General features: G+C 46.1%; 1 protein-coding gene across 4 annotated transcripts; it reads right to left on the reverse strand.

Annotated features, from left to right (window-relative positions):
- Positions 1–1,093: 1,093 nt before the first annotated feature.
- On the reverse strand, positions 1,094–15,175 carry LOC309402041 (uncharacterized protein). Of its 4 annotated transcripts, none has more exons than XM_081971532.1 (5): positions 15,026–15,175; positions 8,460–9,692; positions 5,362–5,488; positions 3,649–3,762; positions 1,094–1,913 (listed from the first exon to the last, which is right to left on the reverse strand). In XM_081971532.1, exons 2-5 carry the CDS (start codon positions 9,498–9,500, stop codon positions 1,261–1,263), a joined length of 1,935 nt encoding a protein of 644 aa, XP_081827658.1. In that variant the 5' UTR covers positions 9,501–9,692; positions 15,026–15,175; the 3' UTR covers positions 1,094–1,260. The 4 variants fall into 4 exon arrangements, with proteins under 4 accessions (XP_081827658.1, XP_081827659.1, XP_081827661.1 ...); XM_081971533.1 differs by having other exon boundaries at positions 14,996–15,175; XM_081971535.1 differs by lacking the exon at positions 15,026–15,175 and adding an exon at positions 14,583–14,721.
- Between the last annotated feature and the right edge of the window lie 5,290 nt (positions 15,176–20,465).

A 20,465-nucleotide genomic window follows, 5' to 3' on the forward strand; every position in this document is an offset into this window, starting at 1 on the left:
ACAGAGAGACAAGAGATAGAGACAGACAGAGACAGAGACACACAGAGAGACAGAGAAACTGGGAGGGATGAGGTGGGCCTGGGCAGGGCAAATAATTTAACAACCAGTTCTCTGTCCTAATGACCGGCTGGGTAGGCGTGGCTGGGGGGGTGGGTCATGTAACTGGGTGGGAATGAGTGATGCTGAGTTGGCCACGTACACCTAGTCACACCAGTTGTTAAATTATTGGCTCTTGGTATTTTCTTTTCTGTGGGAAACAAGTCCAAACGCCTCTTTGAGTGTTTAAGGTTACAGACCCCTGACCTAGATCATCCATTTCAAGCCTATTATAACCAAGACTTCCTGCAGTCTAACTTGCCCGGAATTTTTTCGCTAGTCAAGATAGGCTACCACAGTGTTTCTCAACCTTGTTGGCTTTAAAAGGCTGGCTGGGGATTTCTGGGAATTGAAGTCCACACATCTTAAAAGCCACCAAGATTTAGAAACAACGAATTACAAGATCATCGGCACAGATTCAGGTGAGAGGGCAAAGGTATTCTGTACAGAAACAAATGCCAAAACATGGAACTAGTCTTAGACTTACTAGTGCTAGAATAGTCTCTGCAGCTTTATTCACATTTGTTACCACCAGAACGGATATTTGTCCATAGAAATGACTTGATGGTCCTCTAGGTTCTCAACGGTCATTGTGCAAATACTGACTAAAACTTTGCAGACAGTCCAGACCTGCATAGTACAGTTGGACAAAAGCACAAGATCCTGGGTGGCTAAGTTGGACAAACTAAGAGAGTGTCAGCATTCCCGAGATGCTTCCGGATGTTTCCTCACTATTGGTTGCCTGGCCTTGAGAAAAGCTGGAGTTCCTACTGAGCGCCTGCAGAGGATTATTCAGAAGATTCTCATTAGTGGATTGGAGATTTACGATTAGAACATTCACCCAACTGATCTGGTGCAACAGCTCTCCATCCTGGATGAGTCAAGAGTCATCATCTCCACCGTCAAATCTCCCGCTCCATCTGCAATCATGGCTGTGTGATGTCAGGCAAAGGCAGGTTCCTATAGCGACAGATCAACACTCAGTTTATTTGGCGGGGGGGGGGGGAGAGGGGTAGCAGACTCTTACCTTTGCAGGAAATTGTTAGGAAGAAAAATAAATTCTGCCATCATCACTGTCCCTTACCCAAAGCTCCCCAACCTCTATATTTCAGAGAGCCCCAACTCTGCTGCTATGCACAATGCCCAACCTGACCCTCCATCGCTTCATTGGGTTTGGTCTCCCGGGTGTAGGAGCACCTCCTGCTTCGCTTGTGGCTGCCACTGATACTGATGTATCCGAGAATGCTGGATAAGGTTACAGCGGCGAGTGAATTGCCTCCCACAGTGAGGACAGTGAAAAAGGGATTTTGCCGTGCTTCCTTGCTGGTTCGGGTTCTGGTGCTGGCGCAGGTTGTAGTTAAAGTAGAAGCCCCTGTAATGGCGGTGGAAAGGTCGCTTGGCAGAATGGATCGCTTGGTGGCAAGCCAGTCCATAGCGATCCGTAAAGCGCTTCCCGCACTTGGAGCACTGACACTCTCCGGGTTGACGATGTTGGTGCTGGGCCAGTTGAGAGGGCTTGGCAAAGCTGTTGGGACAACTCACATGCTGGTAGGATTGCTTTCTGGAGTGGTGCCACTGGTGTCGAGCCATGTCCGATTTGCTAAAGAACTTCTTGCCACAGTCTGGGCATGCAAAGCCTGGCATGGTTTGTTGCAAAAGGGATCCTGCCCTCTGCTTTCTGGGACAGTGACCCTTGACAGTGGCATCACAACTCTTGAGGGGTCTTGGAGACATTGGCTTGGATGGCAAGATATCTTTCATATCATTTTGTGTCCAGGTTGCCAGCTTCTCCTTTTCATTTGAAAACTCCAGCTCTCCTTTAAAGGGGGAGGAAAAAGTAGGAATTATATTCAGCCTGGAGTTCTTTTCCTTTGGTTGATACGCTGAAATTCCAGTCAACACGAAACTAGATCCTGCTAGACCTCTACCTTCACATGCATGCAGTCCTCAACTTACCACCAGTTGCTTAGTGACCATTCAAACCTATGACGGACCTACCAAGGGACTACTTACTACTCTTATTCTAAATTCCGAAGGTCACCCCTCCTTGCAGTTACGTGATTGAACCAAGGGCTTGCAAACAGGCTGCATTTACAACTGTTTGCAGAATCCTGAAGTCATGTGATCTTTGTAAAGGTTCTGACTTCCTCAAAGAACTTCTTTATTGGGTAAATCATATTGGCAAACTTTGAAGGGAAACCAATTCTGACTCCCCCCCCCCCCCGGTTACAGTATAGTTAAAACCAGTAATGACCCCTTCCCGTGTCATTAATCACGTTGGCCAATTAAGTTAATTGGCAGGCTTCTCATGTATTCCTCTCCTCCTTCCTCCATCGCCCAGGAGATAACCTTGGTTCTCGCAAGAAAGCTCTATGTTGTGTATAGTAATACATTCCAACCTCCTCCCATACAGTGTGGCAAAGTTGAATCAGGAAAAGGGTTTCTGCCAGGTTCAGTTCGGTGTTGACAACCTTCTTTTACAACAGTTTTGCTGAAAACCACCATACTGTTCGGCAAAACACTGCCGGCAGCAAACCATTAATTAAAAAAAAAAAACCTAGGCTCTACAATCTATCAATGACTCTCTGCCATTCGAGAGCTTAAACAGGAGGAAAAGCAGTTAGTTCTCCAACTAACAAATAAAGGTAAAGATAAAGATTTCCCTGGCACATATGTGCTAGTCGTTCCTGATTCTAGGGGGCGATCTCATCTCTGTTTCAAAGCCGAAGAGCCAATGTCATGGTTCCTATTTTTCTACCTGCATTTTTACGTGCTTTCGAACTCCTAGGATGGCAGAAGCTAGGATAAGTAACAGGAGCTCACTCCGTTACGTGGCGCTAAGGATTCGAACCGCCGAACTGCCAACCATTCAATCGACAAGCTCAGCGTCTTAGCCACTGAGCCGCCACGTCCCTTAACTAATAAATGGTGTGCTTAACTGGATAAATGGCCTGGATATTAATATACAGAAAATTTATTCTATTCTTATGAATCGGTATATTTTAAAATCTAATCTACGACTAAAGGAGCATGTTTGCACTCATGGTTAGGATGGTGGGTTGGAAGTTAGCAAGCCGGCGTTTGAGACTTATGTGATGCCCTGGGGTAGGATGAGCTCCCATCCTTTGCTCCAGTTGCTGCTGGGAAGATGAAAGGAGCCTCTGACTGTGTATCTCACAGGCAGCAATAATGATCCTTTCAACTCATCCTCTGAACTCAGAGGCACTTCCTTCTTCTGACACAAGAGCAGTGTGATCTATAATTTATATTTAACTTCTTGAATTCTTCAAATCTTACCAAACTGATTACATATTTCCATCATTTGCTCCATGCCATACGTTAAATAAATACCAATTGCTTTGAAGATTCTTCTCCTGGAAGAGGTGCCATGCCCTCACGTAGCTGCTACACATTCCAGTGGGGGTGGGCTTCCCGGTGTTGAGAAACTTGCCTGCTATTATGCGTTGTTTCACAAAGGAGCCCCATGCCCATTCCTTGCTTTTGGGCACAGAAGCAAATCAAGTCAAGAAGCAGAAGCAACCTTTTCCTCACCTGTGACTTCTGGAGAAGCATCTTCTTCAAGGTTCTGAGTTTTATCCATGTGCAGTTCGTGGTTCTTGTTTCCCCCCATTTTGAAGATGAGATCTGGATTGTTGGTGGGAAATCCTACCAAGAAAAAAAGGGAGGGGAGTGGGGGGGGGGAATAGGAGAATTGTTATTTTTTTTTTAAAAAGAGCAAATCGTCTTAAAGACAATAATCCAGGAGAACAACTTACACAAAAACTCAAACCTGCCTGCACGTCAAATTAGAATGTTTCAACAGCACAAGTTAAACCCAGGGGTGAAATGCTATCGGTTCGGACCGGTTCGCCCAAACCGATAATAAAAATGCTACCCCTTTGCCTGAACCGGTAGTAAAAAAAATGCTACCAGTTCAGGCAAACTGGTTTTTCCAACAATCAGCCGTGATGCGCAATTTATATTAGCTAGAAAACAGGATTTCCTGCTTTCTAGGTAATATAAATCACGTGGCATAGCGGATTCCCCCCCCCTTTCGCTTACCTTTACAAGCGCGCTCAGTAGCAGGCTCTGCCCACCCGCCCAGATGTCATTTTGACGCTCTGCGCATGCACAGAAGGTCTTGTGTGCGCTCACATTGCTACAGAACCGGTAGCAAAGATAAGTGGATTTTACCCCTGGTTAAATCCAACTTCTGGTTTTCAATGTCAAGACTAGCTGTAGGCTCAAACTTATGGTGAAGGAACCAATCAGCAGTTTCTCCCTTAGAACAGGGGTCCACAACCCCCAGGCCACAGCCCACTACTAGGCCTTTGACCGTTTGGAACTGGGCCATTGAAAGTAGCGGGTGAGCGTGTGGCATCCCCACTTGCAAGAGCAGCGGGCAAGCACATGGATGTGTGCTCCATTTGCATGAGCGACTGCCCATTGTTTATGCATATGGAGCAGCCCGTACATGAGTGCCACCCCCTCCCCCATCCCGAAAAGGGGAATTGGGGAATTAGAAGGTGTCTGGTGATCGGTTTGCGGCTCAGTGATCTTATTATTACTGTGATGGCAAAAGGTAGGCTATCATATATTCACTAATCAAATCTCAGAGATTGTATAGCTCCTATGTTAACCTAGTAGGAAAGGATACGTAAATTTCATGGGAGGCTTTATTAAAAGCCTTTCAAACGTAGCCTGCTTAAACCTAATTTACACAGTCTCTATCTTATCTTGTCTTCATAATGTAACAGGCCAAAGCTATATAAGCTCTGATTCTGCTTTTGCTTAGGACCGGTCACAAATGGCCAATGCTTTGCAGAGAACTAAGCCTACGCTGAACGTATCTGCTTGCTTAATTTGTTGTTAAGTGATTTGGTTAAGTGAGCCAGGTTTAGGCCACAAACATTATATATGACATAAGTCTCTTTTTGACAGTCCTTCGAAGTAGTCCAGATCGGATAAACAATACTAATACTGTTCTAAGCTTATTGTGAGGTCATAGTAACAGAAACTTGCAAGTGCTTCTTCCTTCCTTGACTTTGCATTCGAGGGAATGCAGAAGGATCGGTCCTAAGAGACTTTCTTCCATGCCTGCCTTGGACTTAGGTTTCTCTGGCTGGGGAATTCTGGGAGTTGAAGTCCACACCTCTTCAGGTGGTCATAGTTAAGAAACACTGGTGTAGGCTTCAGCCCTTCCTCCTGTCCCTCAGGTTTATTCTCCCAGCCCATTATACTTCCCCAGTCCTGTCCAACTCTCACCCAATTCTCGGACATTCTCATAATTCTCCATCATCACTTTTGTGAAAATCTTCCTCTGAGATTCATCTAGGAGTCTCCATTCTTCCTCTGAGAAATACATGGACACCTCTTCAAAAGTCACCAGAGCCTGAAACCATTCAAATGTTGAATAATTGAGACCCCATCCTGTACAGATAGCCCTCGACTTACAACCAATTGGAGACCGTTCAAAGTTACAATGGTACTGGGGGGAAAAAGACTTAGGACCGTTTTTCATACTTACGACCTTTGCAGCATCCCCAGGGTCACGGGACCGAAATTTGGCTACTTGGCAACTGGCTCATATTTATGACAGTTGTAGTGTCCCAGGATCATGTGATCAGTTTTTTAAACTTTCTGATAAGCTTCAGTCAAGGGGGAAGCCATTCGCTTAGCAACTGTGTTCCTAATTTAACAATTGCAGTGGTTCACTTAATAATTGTGGCTAGAAAGTCATAAAATGGGGGGAAACTCGATTAACAACTGCATTGTTTAGCAATGCAAATTTTGGGCTTAATTGTGGTTGTACGTCAAGGACTACCTGTGCTTCCAAAGGAAACTGCTGAGAACATCTCAGGGGCTGCTACAAAGAAGAGGGAGTCAAGCTATTCTCCAAAGCACCTGAGGGCAGGACAAGAAGCAATGGGTAGAATGACCGAGAATCTCCACAGACATTTAGCAATGGATGGAAACTAATAAAGAAGAGAAGCAACTTAGAACTAAGGAGAAAATAACCTGACAGTGAGAACAATTAATCAATGGAATAACTTGCCTCCAGCAGTTATGAATGCTCCAACACTGTAGGTTTTTAAGAAGAGATTGGATAACTATTTGTCTGAAATGGCATATGATGTCCTGCCTAAACAGGGGGTTGGACTAGAAGACCTCCAAGGTCCCTTCCTAACTCGGTTATACTATTCTATTTTAACATGGGAATGATAAGTTGTTGCAGTTTGTCCTTGATTTATGACAATTGGGACCCAGATTCGCCGTTGCTAAGCAAGTGGATTGTTAAGCAAGTTGGACACATTTTATGATTTTTTTTCAGCCATGGTCGTTAAAAAATTCACTTTTTTAAAAAATGTTAAATTAGTTAAATTGAGATCATGGCTGTACAATGAATTACGCTAAAAATGTGTGTGAAACCTTAAATGGCAAGAAAAAATAAGAAAAATAGATGGATTACTCAGACCAGGGAATGGGAGAGAGGAGAGTAATAGAGGGTTTAATTGAAGATCAAGAATACAGAGGAAAAAGGAATGGAAAATGGAAAACAGCTAGAGGTTTTCATTGGAGTAAAATAGTCTAACAGATCAAACAGGGAATGATAACTTGGATTAACTTTGAAGGGGCAATTAAGGATATTGTAGATGTATTAAAAAGGAAATAAGGGTAAAATGGAAAATATGGAAAGAAAACAATAGAGCTGAAATTGGAACAGAATTATGATGTAAAATGTACTATGTACATGGTAAGAGATAAAAAAGAAAAAACACTGGACAACATTTTGTTCATAAAGATGTATATGTTACAAACAAACAAAAGGGGGGGAGCCATGGTCGTTAAACTATTCACTGCGGTTGTTAAATGAATCACATGGTCATTAAGTGAATCTGGCTTCCTCCATTGACGTTGCTTGTCAGAAGCCAGCTAGGAAGGTAACAAATGGCGATTACATGAGCCCAGGGTGTTGCAACCATCATAAATACATGCCAGCTGTCCAGCACCTGAACCTTAATGTTACTGTTTGGATCGTACGACGGTCATAAGCATAAGGATTGATCTAAGCCCCTTTTTTCAGTGCTGTTGAAACTCTGAACAGTCACTAAACAAATTTAGTCACAGACATGTCATATGATTCTTTGAGAAGGCAGAAAGTACTACGTTCCAAATGACAAAGATGTGATTTAAATCTTGCATTCAAATAAAGGAATAGCATATATATTATTTATACTAAGACAGAATTACTAAATCATGCATATTTCCTCAAATCATTTCAATGACAAAAAATAGGAATATTAATAGAAGTCCAAAGAATACATATTTATCTATTATAGTCCTGCAGCAAGAGAAAGGGAGAAAAACCTCTTAATTTTCAAACAATATCATTTGTTTATGAATTTATTTAACCATCTCAGTGAAGGCTACTGCAAGCATCAGTGCACCCATCTGTTATATCAGCTCATTGGTATTCTGCTTTTATAAACACCTCAAGGCCGTGAACATATCCAATAGGCTTTCTTCCTCCTATTTTTCCCACAACATCAACCCTGCAAGGTGAATGGCTACTCATCCTTATTTCAAGAATTAATTGTTAGAAATAGGGTGATTTGCCACAAAATGTTTTTTTTTCCCTGCTTAGGCGGGGTGGGGGGGTGGACTAGATGACCTACAAGGTCCCTTCCAACTGTTAATCTCTGTGTGTGTATGTGTGTGTGTGTTTTCCAGTATAACTCTGGAACGCCTTGAGCAATTTCAACCAAACTTGGTACACAGATGACTTACGCTCTGGAAACAAATACTGTGGAGGTAAGACACCCCTAACACCTCTCGGGGAGGGGGATGTTCTGTTAAGATACAGCCTGTTGTGCCTTAAAATGGATTCTACTGTACAGCGCTGTGGAGTTGCCATGGTAACAGCTTCACAGTGCTCCACAAGGGAGCTCCCTCTGGTAAAGGGGAAAATCCAACATTAGAAATTATATTTGGTCTGGACATTTTCCCCTTATAAATAAATACCTGGACAATGCCAGGTTATCAGTTAGTCTGTTTAAAAGATGAATGAGTTCTCAAGGGCACGTCATCGGGGAACACTGAAGAACTCCGAGGAGTCAGGTGACCCAAATGATCCAATAGCAATGCAAGCCGCCCTATATAAATTCCTGCTTCTCCAGAGTTCCTCAATCTGAAAAATTGAAGACCTGATCTTTGGTCTTTGGGAATTGCCTTTCCTCATGTATAGGTTGTTTTTCAACCTCAAATAGTGATTCTAACACCATCACCCCCTAAACTATTGAGCCCTGAGTGGGTCAATATTAAGACACTATGCCTCACAGTCAATAGCCTTTAAGATCCCTCACCTTTTTCCCATGTCTCTCAAGCAAAGAAAGTCCTGTCAGAAAGTTTTCCACCAACTCGACAGCCTGCCCACAACTTTCCGGGTGCTGCTGCCATACCCAATTCTGTATTTCTTTGGGCAAGGTAGCCAAAAATTGTTCCAGGACCAGCAGTTCTAGAATCTGTTCCTTACTACGTCTCTCTGGTTTCAACCAATGGTGGCAAAGGTCCAATAGTTGCCTGTAAGCTTTTCGGGGTCCCTCACCTTCTGGGTAACAGTACCAGCGAAAACTCTGGCGGGCACTCTCCATGGCAATGCCTCCTTCTTTCAAGATGCTTGTCACTTCTTCCTCCTCATCTTCCTTGTCTCCAGCTGTGAAATTATTACAAGCTGCCTCTTCAAGTTCTCCTATTCTGTCAGGCTCTGTTAAATGGACCATCCCTTCTTCAGAATCTCTTGGTTTGTTTTGGGAAACCACATTGGCCTGGTGATTGCCCCGTAAGGTGTCTTTGGATCCTTCTGCCTTCTGAATATAGTCCTCACAGATCTTAGCCATCTCCCTCTGCGTGACTTCAGTCTGAGTGGCCTTTTCAACTTTGGAGAGGCCTCTACCTTTAACAGGTTTTGTGAACTTCTTAGCCCTCCCTCCACCTGTGGCCATTAATGGGGCCTCGTCTTGTAATTCAGGCACTGTGCAAATCTTGATATCATCTCTGAGCTCAATCCTAGATTCTGGTGAGGACTTCCCTTGGACTTCAATTTCTTCTTCAATAGTAATCACACAATCAATTCCAACCATCCCTTCGGTGTTGGCCTCCTTCTCTTTCAAGGAGTCAGGAGAATTTTCAGAGGAAACCACACAAACCTGAATGTCATCCAGCATTGTCTTAGGAGGGGTTGCATCTGTCTCTTTGTGCTTTGGAGTCGGAAGGAGGACCTGCTGCCAGACTTCCCAGCACTGGGGCTTCACAACCGTTCCATTTAGATCCACGCAGTCTTTCCAGGATGGTGAGCAACTTAGGAATTCCTTAATCGTCCCAACAGGAGGCGAACACTTCTCCATTTCTACTTTAATTTAGACTTCTGGCTTTGGAAATGCGGAGAAAAGAAGCAATCGGCTTAGAATGTAATAGGAAGTCAGATTCCTCGAGAAGCTGTCGTAGTCGCCTCTTGCTGATTTTTCGGAACTTAGTTTATGTTCGCCCCATGAACAGACATCCTCCAGAAAAGAGATAAACAGGATTCTTCCAGCCAGCTGAAGAGGGAGGGAGGGGGGGGGAGAGAAAATGTATCTGGTCAGAAAACATTGGCAATTGTGAATCAAAGAAAAAAAAATACAGGCAGTCCTCCACTTATAGCAGCAATTGGGCCAAAATTTCAGTTGCTAAAACAATGTGGTCGTAGAGCAAGACAGGGAAGGAGTAAGACAATGTGAAAGAGTGTGACAGAATGCATGAGAGGCATAGTGTAGGTTGGAGAGGGGGTGAGAACGTTCGGGGGGGGGGGGTGCACAAAAGATGCAATCCAGACCTGGGAGGGGGTACATGAGAAGCATGACAAAGGTTAGGAAGAGTGCGAGGGATGTACAAGAGGTGCACAGATCAGGAAGGTGAATGAAAGGAGTAGCGTGGGTCAGGAGGAATACACAAGGGGTGTGGAAGAGGGATGGTGAGAGTCAGCAAAGGATGCATGAAAGTGAAGGGGAGTCCACGAGAAGAGGGTGAGTGAGACTGCATGGAGGTACACAAGAGACACAAAGCAGGTTGAAAAGGTGCCATGAACGTCTGGGTGTGTGTGTGTGAAAGACACAACTCAGGAAGGGCACCAACCCCAAAGATTTCGAAATGGTTTCTCTCCAGGTTGGAGCTGTCATGAAAGACCACTGGTATAGCCACTGTAGAACTGAATCCAAGGGTTTTTTGCAAGAGCTACAGTGGTGCAGTGGTTAGAGTGCAGTACTGGAGGCTACTTCTGCTGACTGACTGCAATTTGGCAGTTTTGAATCTCACCAGGCTGAAGGTTGACTCAGCCTTCCATCCTTCTGAGGTAGGTAAAATTAGGACCCAGATTGTTGGGGGCGAAAGGCTGACTCTGTAAACAGCTTAGAGAAGGCTATAAAAGCACTGTGAAGAGGTATATAAATAAGTGCTATTTTGCACATGCTGAACGCATATGATAAAACTTAAAAAGCCTCGAATCTGCCTTTTTTTAACAAGCCTTCTGATCTGGAATCCAAGAAACCCATCTCCACTCAAAAAATGCAATGTTTCCTTAAAGGCAATAGATCACTGACAGGTGTGAATTTGGAACTGGAGCCAATCAACATTTAAAAGCCTTGGGAATTTAGCACCTCTGCCTGGCCAGGAAGATCTTTCCTGATGAGGGAGATAACAGACAAAATATTTTCTAAGTTCCTAAGACCATAAAACTATATCACACCTGGATTTCCTGTTTCTCGGTGACCATAAAACTTATACATCACACTCTTGTGAGCTCATGTCTTAACACAAAGGATTCCAAATGATACAAAATCCCCACTAAAGTGCCAGTCTGGGGTCAGTGCCCCCAAAAGCAAACCTTGTATTGTTTTTGGAATAATAAATCCTTTTTCCCTCGGTCCTCTCGCCTCTCCTGTTCAACACATATGTGAAGCCGCTGGGTGAGATCATCCGTGGTTTTGGGGTTGAGTATCACCTCTACGCTGATGATACTCAGCTGTATATTTCAACTCCAAACCACCCCAACGAGGCTGTCGAAGTGATGTCCCGGTGTTTGGAGGCCGTCGGGGTCTGGATGGGGGACAACAGACTCAAACTCAACCCCTCCAAGACTGAGTGGCTGTGGCTACCGGCACCTCGGTTCAGCCAGCTGATTCCATCGCTGGCCATAGGGGGCGAACAATTGCCCCCTGTGGAACGGGCGCGCAATTTGGGCATCCTCCTTGATGCCCGGCTGTCAATGGATGACCATGTGGCAGCCGTGGCAAGGGGGGCGTTCCACCAGGTTCGCCTGGTGCGCCAATTGCGCCCCCTACTGGACCGGGATGCCCTATGCACGGTCACTCATGCGCTGGTGACGTCCCGCCTGGATTACTGCAACGCTCTCTACATGGGGCTGCCCTTGGGACGCGCCCGGAGACTGCAGTTAGTTCAGAATGCAGCCGCGCGGGCTGTGATGGGGAGTACGAGGTACTCCCACGTAACACCTCTCCTGCGCGAGCTGCACTGGCTGCCTGTGGTTTTCCGGGTGCGTTTCAAGGTGCTGATTACCATCTTTAAAGCGCTCCATGGCACGGGACCTAGTTACTTGCGGGATCGCATCCTCCCACATACATCCCTGCGGCCAATACGCTCACACAGGGAGGGGCTTCTCCTGGTGCCGTCCACTGGACAATGCCGGCGGGCGACACCGAGGAGTAGGGCCTTCTCTGTGATGGGCCCAACCCTCTGGAATGACCTCCCCCCAGACATCAGAACCACCACTGACCTCCGCTCCTTCCGGCAAAAACTGAAGACCCACCTGTTCCGATTAGCAGGCCTGGCATAATTCAACTGTCCCTCCTGGCAAACGTATTATATCTGGTTATTTTAGGGGTTTTTTAATTACTGTATTTGTTTTTAGGGGTTTGAATTTATTTTATATCTGCTTTGTACAGTTCTTTTAACGGCATTTTAACCTCCTCCATGTCAACTGTCAACTGTACATATTTAATTTTATTATATCTTGTTATATTTTGTATGAACTGTACACCGCCCCGAGTCCCTTTCGGGAGAGGGGGCGGTCTAGAAGCATTAAATATTATTATTATTATTATTTCCCCCCCAAAAGCAGCCAGCCTCCGCATCTTAATTGCTTCCCAGCTCAGAAGGAACCCAGTGTCATGCCTGGAAGCCATCTTTTGCATTGGGCCTTCAGGCCTGCCAAATTCAATGCTGTGGGAAAATGGGAGGGGGGATTATATGGGAGATATATAGTCATAATAAAATTTCTTTTTCAGACAGTCAAGGACATCTTGTCCTGCACATGGAGGGAGGCATCTCCAGTTGGGACGGTGCCTGATTGGGCCACATGTGATGGACATGTGAGTGCAGGGCAGAGATTTGAATTTTCACTTGGGTGGGGAAAACCTGGAAACTTTCAGATTCGGGTTTCCCCAGCAGTGCCAATATGACATCGCTAATAAAATGGAACTTTGAGGAAATCCAAGCCTCAGAGTTTTCTTTTGTTGGGGGTGCTACTTGGAACCCTGGCAGCCGCCTTATGTGGTTCGCTGCTAAGCGGTGACAAACTGCCATGAATTCTGGGGAGAAGGAATTGTTTAGGAAAATGAACATCCTGCCTCACCCTATCACCCAGCTGGAAGGGGGGAGCCACATACCAAGCTGCCCTTGGACTGAACGCCTTGAAAACATCTTGCCTGAACCCAATTGGCTACACTGGGATGGAGAGAGAGAGAGAGAGAGAGAGAGAGAGAAAGAGAGAGAGAGAGAGAGAGAGAGAGAGAGAGTGTTAAGGGAGAGAAAAGTAGAACTTAGGAATTTTGGCGTGTGATTCTCAGTTCTGGCTTTGCAATATAGATAGTCCTGGGTTTAACAACAATTTTGTTTAGTGACCATTCAAAGTTACAATGGCATTGAAAAAAGTGCCCTATGACCATTTTTCACAATGTGATTTACATTCAGATGCTCAACAACTGGTTCATATTTATGACGGTTGCAGTGGCCTGGGATCATGTGATCCCCTTTTGCCACCTTCTGACAAGCAAAGTCAAGGGGGAAGCCAGATTCACTTAACAACAGCATTACTCATTTAACAATTGCAGTGGTTCACTTAACAAATGGGGCAGAAAAGCCATAAAACTGGGCAAAACTCACTTAACCAATTTCTCACTTAACATAAATTTTGTGCTCAATTATGGTTAAGAGTCAAGGGCTACCTGTACAATACACTTAGCCTCTAATAAACTATATCTTTCTCAACAAACGGAGCCAAGGATCGTGTCAGACCATGTAATCTTCGTGTGAGAACACTCAGATCTAGCTTTACTTTCGCTGTAACCACTTAACTCTAGTAAAAGGACCTAACACTTGGAGTCAAGAATCTTTCTTTCCTAAATGTCTAAGTCAGAGCAAGTCTGATATTAAGTTAGATCTGAGTATTCCCATGCAAAAGTTACACATTTTTCTTTTTCCACGGCCTTCCCTCCTTGACCAGTTCATCGGTGTCCAATAGTATTCCTTTTCAATGTTTTGGGAACAGCTCTGATGCTAGGCACCTCTTGATGTAGTTTCCCATTCTATTCCCAGGCTGTGTCCTTGGCAACCGGCTTATTCCAGTTTTACAACTCTGGTCAGCTTGTCTCCCCCTACCACACACACACACACACTCACACACACGTGTCCATTTGTCTATTCAGTCCCATGCCGGACCTTTGCTTCCCCCAAATTCCTCCCCCTCCCCTTTTATGGCAGGATGCCAGCAAAGTGAAAGAAGCTGAAGATGGCAGACCTGACAGATCGTTTCTATTTAGAGGTTTAAGTTGTGGCAGGTCCGACATCTTGCTTTGCCTGCATTGCTTAGTGATTTGTACTTCTAGGTAGGCAAAGAAGCCCCTTTGCAAAGGTAAAAGTCTCTCTCTCTCTCTCTCTAAATTCAGGGATCAAGTTCTTATCAACTCCACACGGGGGTGGTCAAATTTGAAGACAACAAAGGGACCGGACAAAAAAAAATGGATCAGCTCCAGAGAAAAACTAAATTTAGCAGCAGATGAGAAAATGCAAATGACATGGAAATCCCGACCTTAGCAACTGCTTTCACAGGAAAAGGAGGAGTCCAAGTTAAGATACACACAGAGAAACACATGCACACACAAACATACACATATGTACCCTTAGCCTGATCTCAAATAATCAGAATAGAGCTGGAAGGGACCTTGGAGGTCTTCTAGTCCAACCCCCTGCTCCAGCAGGAGACCCTGCCTATAACGTTTCAGACAAGCGGCTATCCAGCCTCTTCTTTTTAAAAAAACCTCCAGTGATGAACGATCTCAATGGTCAGTTTCCAGTATTGCCCCCTGCGAAGTAGGGTGGGGAGGTGGGAGACGGGAAGGTAGGAAGGGGGAAAGAGGCTCTATTCCCGATCCAACCTGAGGAAAGGGGCGAAGAGGGCGCAACGTCGCGGGCGGAAAAGCGGGCAGGGGACGAAATTGAGCAGGCGCCGCCGTTTCTTCTCCATTGGAGGAAAAGCGAGGCGGCGGGAAAAGCGTCCCGGTTCCTCGCTTTCACCCCCGCCCGGATTCCGGGAGGGGAGGGAGGCGCGGCTGGGCGATCGCAAGCTTGGGATTCCGCGTGGGCAACGAGCCGTCCAAGCCAAGAGACGGGCAGGCGCGGGAAAAGGGAGCCTTGGCAGGAATGCCTCTTGCGCTCCTGGGATTTCTCTTTTCCAGCAGCCTCGGCGCTGGCGGCTCCTTTCTCCACTGCCTGCCGCGCGAACCCGCGCATTCCTCCCGCGCGTCCCCGTGGGGGTGGGAGGTGGGGGGGGATGGGAATGATGTTGTACCTGCGCCGGAGGAAAGCGGGAGTTGCTCACCTTCCCTCCTCCCCCTTGGAAGACGGGAGACTCCTTGGGGGCCGGTGGGTCATGCCCAAGCCCTGTCTTCTGTGCTTGCGTCGGGGGCTGCAGGAAGGGAACTCCCCAATCCCAGGAAATGCGCAATGGCCCCCTCCGGATAAGACGCGGCCTGCCCTCCCCTTCCGTCTTGCTGCACGTGGGAACGGGGGTGGGATAAGTGGAGGAAGGGAGGGGAATGTTAGGGGTTAACTATTCCCGGGCTGTTTTGGTTTGCGAAAACGGAGCCGATCCGCCAAGGGTCCTTTTTTCCTGCAAACCAGCCTCAGCCCATCGCTTCGCATTTTTGAGCGGTTCCTAAATTGCCGCTCCAAGCGTTCACTTTCTCGGATCCGAAATTCAACCGAGATGATTCATTTGGCCGGTTGCGAAAATAATTTCTCAGAAATCAGACACAGAAACAAACACACACATACACTATCAAGTTCTCTGTCTCTTTCTCCCTCTCTCGTGCAAGGCAAGCCGCCATCGGTAGATGGCGCGCTCGGCCTTTCCTGATAGAAGAGGATTCTTTATTGGCCAAGTGTGTTTAGGCAGACAAGGAATTTATCTTTGGCCCAAATGCTCTCAAGTGTACATAAGGAGAATAAAATACATTTATCAAGAATAAAAGATACAACACTTAGTGACAGTCAAGGTTACTAATAAGCTATCAAATCATACTAGGAAACAAAAACTATCTAAATTGAAAGATACAAGCAACGGGGTTATAGTCGTAAGTGGGGACAGATAGATACTAGGAAGGAAGAGAACAACAATAGCAATACATTCTTAGTAAATTATTGACAGAGTTGTGGGAATTAGTTGTTAAGCAGAGTGATGGCATTCGGGAAAAAGCTGCCCTTGTGTCTAGTTCCGTGATGGTGAACCTATGGCAAGTGTGCCACAGGTGGCATACGGAGCCATTTCTGAGGGCACGTGACGCATTGCCTTGTCAGCTGCAGCACGCTGGCCAGCTGATTTTCAGCCTTGATTTTCGGCTGTTTTTCGTCCTCCGGAGGCTGCCCTAAAGCCTCTGGAGGGCGAAAAACCACCCAACGCGCAACTCAGTAGTTTGGGAACAGAACGAGGTAAAAAAGGTTCACCATCACTGATCTAGTTGTTCTGGTGTGCAGTGCTCTGTAGTGTCGTTTTGAGAGCAGAAATTGAAACAATTTATGTCCAGAATGTGAGGGGTCTGTAGATATTTTCACCTCGGCCCTTGACACGTGCCGTATACAGGTCCTCAATGGAAGGCAGGTTAGTAGCAATTGTTTTAATGTCTATGGAGATTCTCAGTCATTCAGGTGATGATTGTCCCAAAGGTGCTTTTTCAGGAGGCTTTTTCTGGACTTTCTTGATTTTTCTTTGAGGACGTTTCTTTTCTCATCCAAGAGGCTTTTTCAGCTCTGACTGGATGGTGAGGAATGGAAGGATTTATATATTCCTTGCAGACAGATGGTCGTTTGCGTTCTTTTTAGAGAGTTGTTGAAGCCACTTGGAGGGTTGTCTGTGTTCTGAGGGTCACTTGAGTGGTTCAGATGAGTGTGGAGCCTTCTTGGAACGGATGAAAGCATTGTGTTGTGGAGCTATGTTTTCTGCAGGATGTTTTCTGCCCTGTGCTTCATTGTTTAAAGAATGCTTTGCCATTACATTGTACTGATAAAGGAGAACATTTGAAGCTCAGAGTTGACATAAGAGGTCCTTGGTGCTCTCTTAGCTTGGTTGTTTTCTTGCAGACGTTTCATTACTCAGCTAGATAACGTTATCTGTGCTGGCATCAGTGATGAATTTACCTAGTTGGCTAGTGAAAGGACTGCAAGAAAACAAGTTCAGAGACCTCCAAAAGCCTCATATTACACCATAGTCTACTTCAGTGATAGCTCAGCTTTTTGTCGTCGCGTCCCTAAAGTGCATTGTGCACGACAGAATGCCAGCACGCATGCCAGCACCCATAATGCTATGCGTGCGTAATACAACCTCCAGTACCCCGCCCCTCTGCGCATGTGCGCACGACCCCCAGGGGTGGGTTCCGGCTCCTCCTACTGCCGGTTCGCTCAGGGATGCACTTTGGGTGCGCTACACGCACATGGTCAGTAGGTTAAAACATACGCAGAAGCAAAAAACAAGATGGCGGTGTCTATGGCAGCGCTGATAGAACCGGTTCAGGGGCGTGGCTGGCTGAGTTACTACCTACTCGGCCAAACTGGTAGGAACCCACCTCTGGTGACCCCCCTACATTCCCTGCCCTCCTGCACATGCATGCATGACCCACACACACACCTTGTTTTGGGCCTAGCAGGCCTCCCTGTAGCCCCTGTAGCCCCCTGAGACAAAAAATGAGCCGGGGGGGCATGCTGTATTCCCCCTGCCCTCCACGCATGCACACACAACCCCATGGACTTTGTTTTGGGCCTACCAGGCCTCCCTGCTGCCTCCTGGGACCAAAACAGACTGTGGGGTGTGGCGCCACACTCCCTCCCCCCCCCCCCGATCCCATTTTGGGCTTAGCAGGCCTCCTGGAACCCAAAACAGGGTGGGAGGGGTGTGCCGCATCCCCCTCCCCTCCCCCAAATGCCCCCGCGACCCCCCTGCACCTTGTTTTAAGCCTAATAGGCCTCCCTGTAGCCTCCTGATATCTCAGTCAAAACAAGGCACATTCCAACTGATATGCCTGAGGTCGTCTCCACGGAAACCTACAGTGGCTGGAGGGAATTCCCTGGGGTCTTAGCTCAGCTTTTCATCCGGCTACCAATTTGGGGAGGGAGGGGGGGAGATAACATTTGAACGCCATGATAGAGCAATACCTGAGGTGTTATGTGAAGTACCAACAGTCCAATTGAGTGGACCTCTTGCCTTTCGCTGTTCACAGTAGCATGGGGCTAACCATTCAAAATAGTGAGTGGCATGGACTTTGTCCCAATGTCAGAATTCCCAAGGAATCCCCCCCTCCTCAAGTAAGTTGACAGAGGGTCTTTTGCACTAAAAGCAGCATGGGAAAACGTCAAAAAGGTACTAGCTAAAGCGGTGCAGACCTATAAGAAACAGGCAGACAAACACTGAGCCCCACAATGACCATTCCAGCTGGGGGGGTGGGGGGTGGAGTCTACCTTTCCACAAAATACTTGAGGTTAAAACTCCCCAGTAAGAAGCTGGGACCCAAGTTCATGGGCCATTCCCCATAATGAAGATCATAATCTAATCACTGTCCAATTAAAATTGCCCAATTGCTAGGAAAGATACACTCGGTATTCCATAGCAGTGTCTTAAAACCCATGGTCAGGCCAACCCTGAGACCACTACCACATGAGTCTCCGGGCCCAGTAGTCATAGAGGGACAAACCCATTATGAGGTGCAACGAATTCTCGACTTGAGGTGGCACAGGAGACAGCTGCAATACCTATTCAAGTGGAAGGGCTATCCCTTATCAGAGACATCTTGGGTAAAGAGTAGAAACATCCAGGCTGACTGCCTCATAGCTAAATTCCATGTGGACAACCCAAACAAATCTGGTAGGGGAAACGCAATCCTAAAATCTATACCTGTACTTGAACTGCCTTTGCTTTGGACAGGTCACTTTCAGGAAGTGAGGGGAGCTGAATGTCAACTCTCAAAGCATCCCTGACCTGCTCTCAAGCTGCCATAGGCAAGGGGGATGGGAAAATGAACCTTGCAGCTGCATCAAGGAACTGGTATCTCAGTGAAAACAAGGCACATTCCAACGGATACACAGAGGTCGTCTCCATGGAAACCCAGTGGCCAGTGGGAGTGACTTTCACAACCTTGCTTCTTTGGGGAATGTGACTGACGACACATATTGTGGGGAGGGGGAAACAGGATCAGAGGCAAAGAATGAATTAACTAAGGTCAGAGTTGGATCCACCTGGTCTGTGCCAGCATGAAGCTCCTAATAAACTTTTGAAGCTTGGATTGAGGGTCATGATTTAATTAGGGCATCTGAACCCTGGACGTAGTGTCTGCATAATGTCTCCTGATAAGAGAAAGCTTGTTCGCACTAATTTTGCATCTGGTTAGTCTTGTGAACTCCAGACAACTTTTTGCTTATTAATATCCTAAAATTTATGCCCCTTCTGTCATCTTTGTATGATGATGGAATGTGTGATGTTATGGGATACAAATATATAACCTGTTTGACTGCATGTAATTAATTACCTTTGCAAAGGAAAAGTTAATTTTGTTCTGTCCAATCAACTTTTCTCTTGCATTTTCTCTGATGTCTTAACTATAAAAAGGAATGTAAGATGAGTCTTGAAGTTCTTCCTTTCCACAGGGAGATCCTACTTTATCAGAGTACTACCTGATAATCCGGGTATTTATAGACTTCAAAGCTTTTGTCTGACAGAGAGCCATTGAAAGGGGCCTTTCTTCCCCCTACTCCATTGCCCATCATCCCTGCCCTCTCCCTTCTTCCTCCCACGCGCTCTTCCTTCCTGCCTTATCTACGGTTCTTGGAGGCAATGGTGCAGCAATGAAATCTATTATGGAATACAATCAAGCAAGCATAAGGAAAAAAACAAAATTGTTTTGTTGAAATTATGAAGTAATTACATCCATTTAGAAATTTAAAACTTTATTAGAAATTTTATTTTTCACCTCTCCCCACCCCCCTATGGTGATAGGTGACAGAGCTACACTATTCCTGAACTGTCTGGTGCGCTCGGTATAAAAATGCAGCGCCCTTCTGACATCCAAAGAACACCAGAGCCGTTCTTTAGAATGGACAGGGTTCGGGGCACAAGGATAGGAAAATCTGCCACCACCACTCATTTTACCATTTTCTCAAACTGGGACTGGGACTGGAACATAAATCCCTGAGCTTAAGAGAAAGAAGGACTAGGGGAGACATAATAGCAGTGTTCCAATATCTCAGGGGTTGCCACAAAGAAGAGGGAGTCAAACTATTCTCCAAGGCACCTGAGGGTAGAACAAGAAGCAATGGGTGGAAACTAATCAAGGAGAGAAGCAACTTAGAACTGAGGAGAAACTTCCTGACAGTTATAACAATTAATCAGTGGAACAGCTTGCCTCCAGAAGTTGTGAATGCTCCAACACTGGAAGTCTTTAAGAAGATGTTGGATAGCCATTTGTCTGGAACGGTATAGAGTTTCCTGCCTAGGCAGGGGGTTGGACTAGAAGACCTCCAAGGTCCCTTCCAACTCTACTATTGTATTGTATTGTATTGTATTGTATTGTATTGTATTGAGCTGGGCCATGCTGTGCCTCCTCCACCCCTGCTGAAATAGGCTGGGTCTCCTCTGTGGCCTCCATACCTGTTTCACCTTGGTTGGGATGGTCCCGTCCTTTGCGCGATGATTTGGGGTGAAGGACGATCCTGGGAACACTGGCCAACGTTGTGAGGTGGGGAAGGATGATCCAGTTAGACTGTGGTGTGCTCACTCA

The sequence above is a fragment of the Natrix helvetica genome (assembly GCF_964273705.1).
Source record: "Natrix helvetica genome assembly, chromosome: Z".
NCBI classification, from domain to species: Eukaryota; Metazoa; Chordata; class Lepidosauria; order Squamata; family Natricidae; genus Natrix; species Natrix helvetica.

Coding starts and splice junctions, on each gene's coding strand:
- LOC309402041 (XM_081971532.1), bottom strand. CDS start 9,500: ATGGAGAAGTGTTCGCCTCCTGTTGGGACGATTAAGGAATTCCTAAGT. Junction 5,489..8,459: donor TTGAGAGACATGGGAAAAAG/GTGAGGGATCTT, acceptor GAATGGTTTCAG/GCTCTGGTGACTTTTGAAGA. Junction 1,914..3,648: donor TGCTTCTCCAGAAGTCACAG/GTGAGGAAAAGG, acceptor CCCCCTTTAAAG/GAGAGCTGGAGTTTTCAAAT.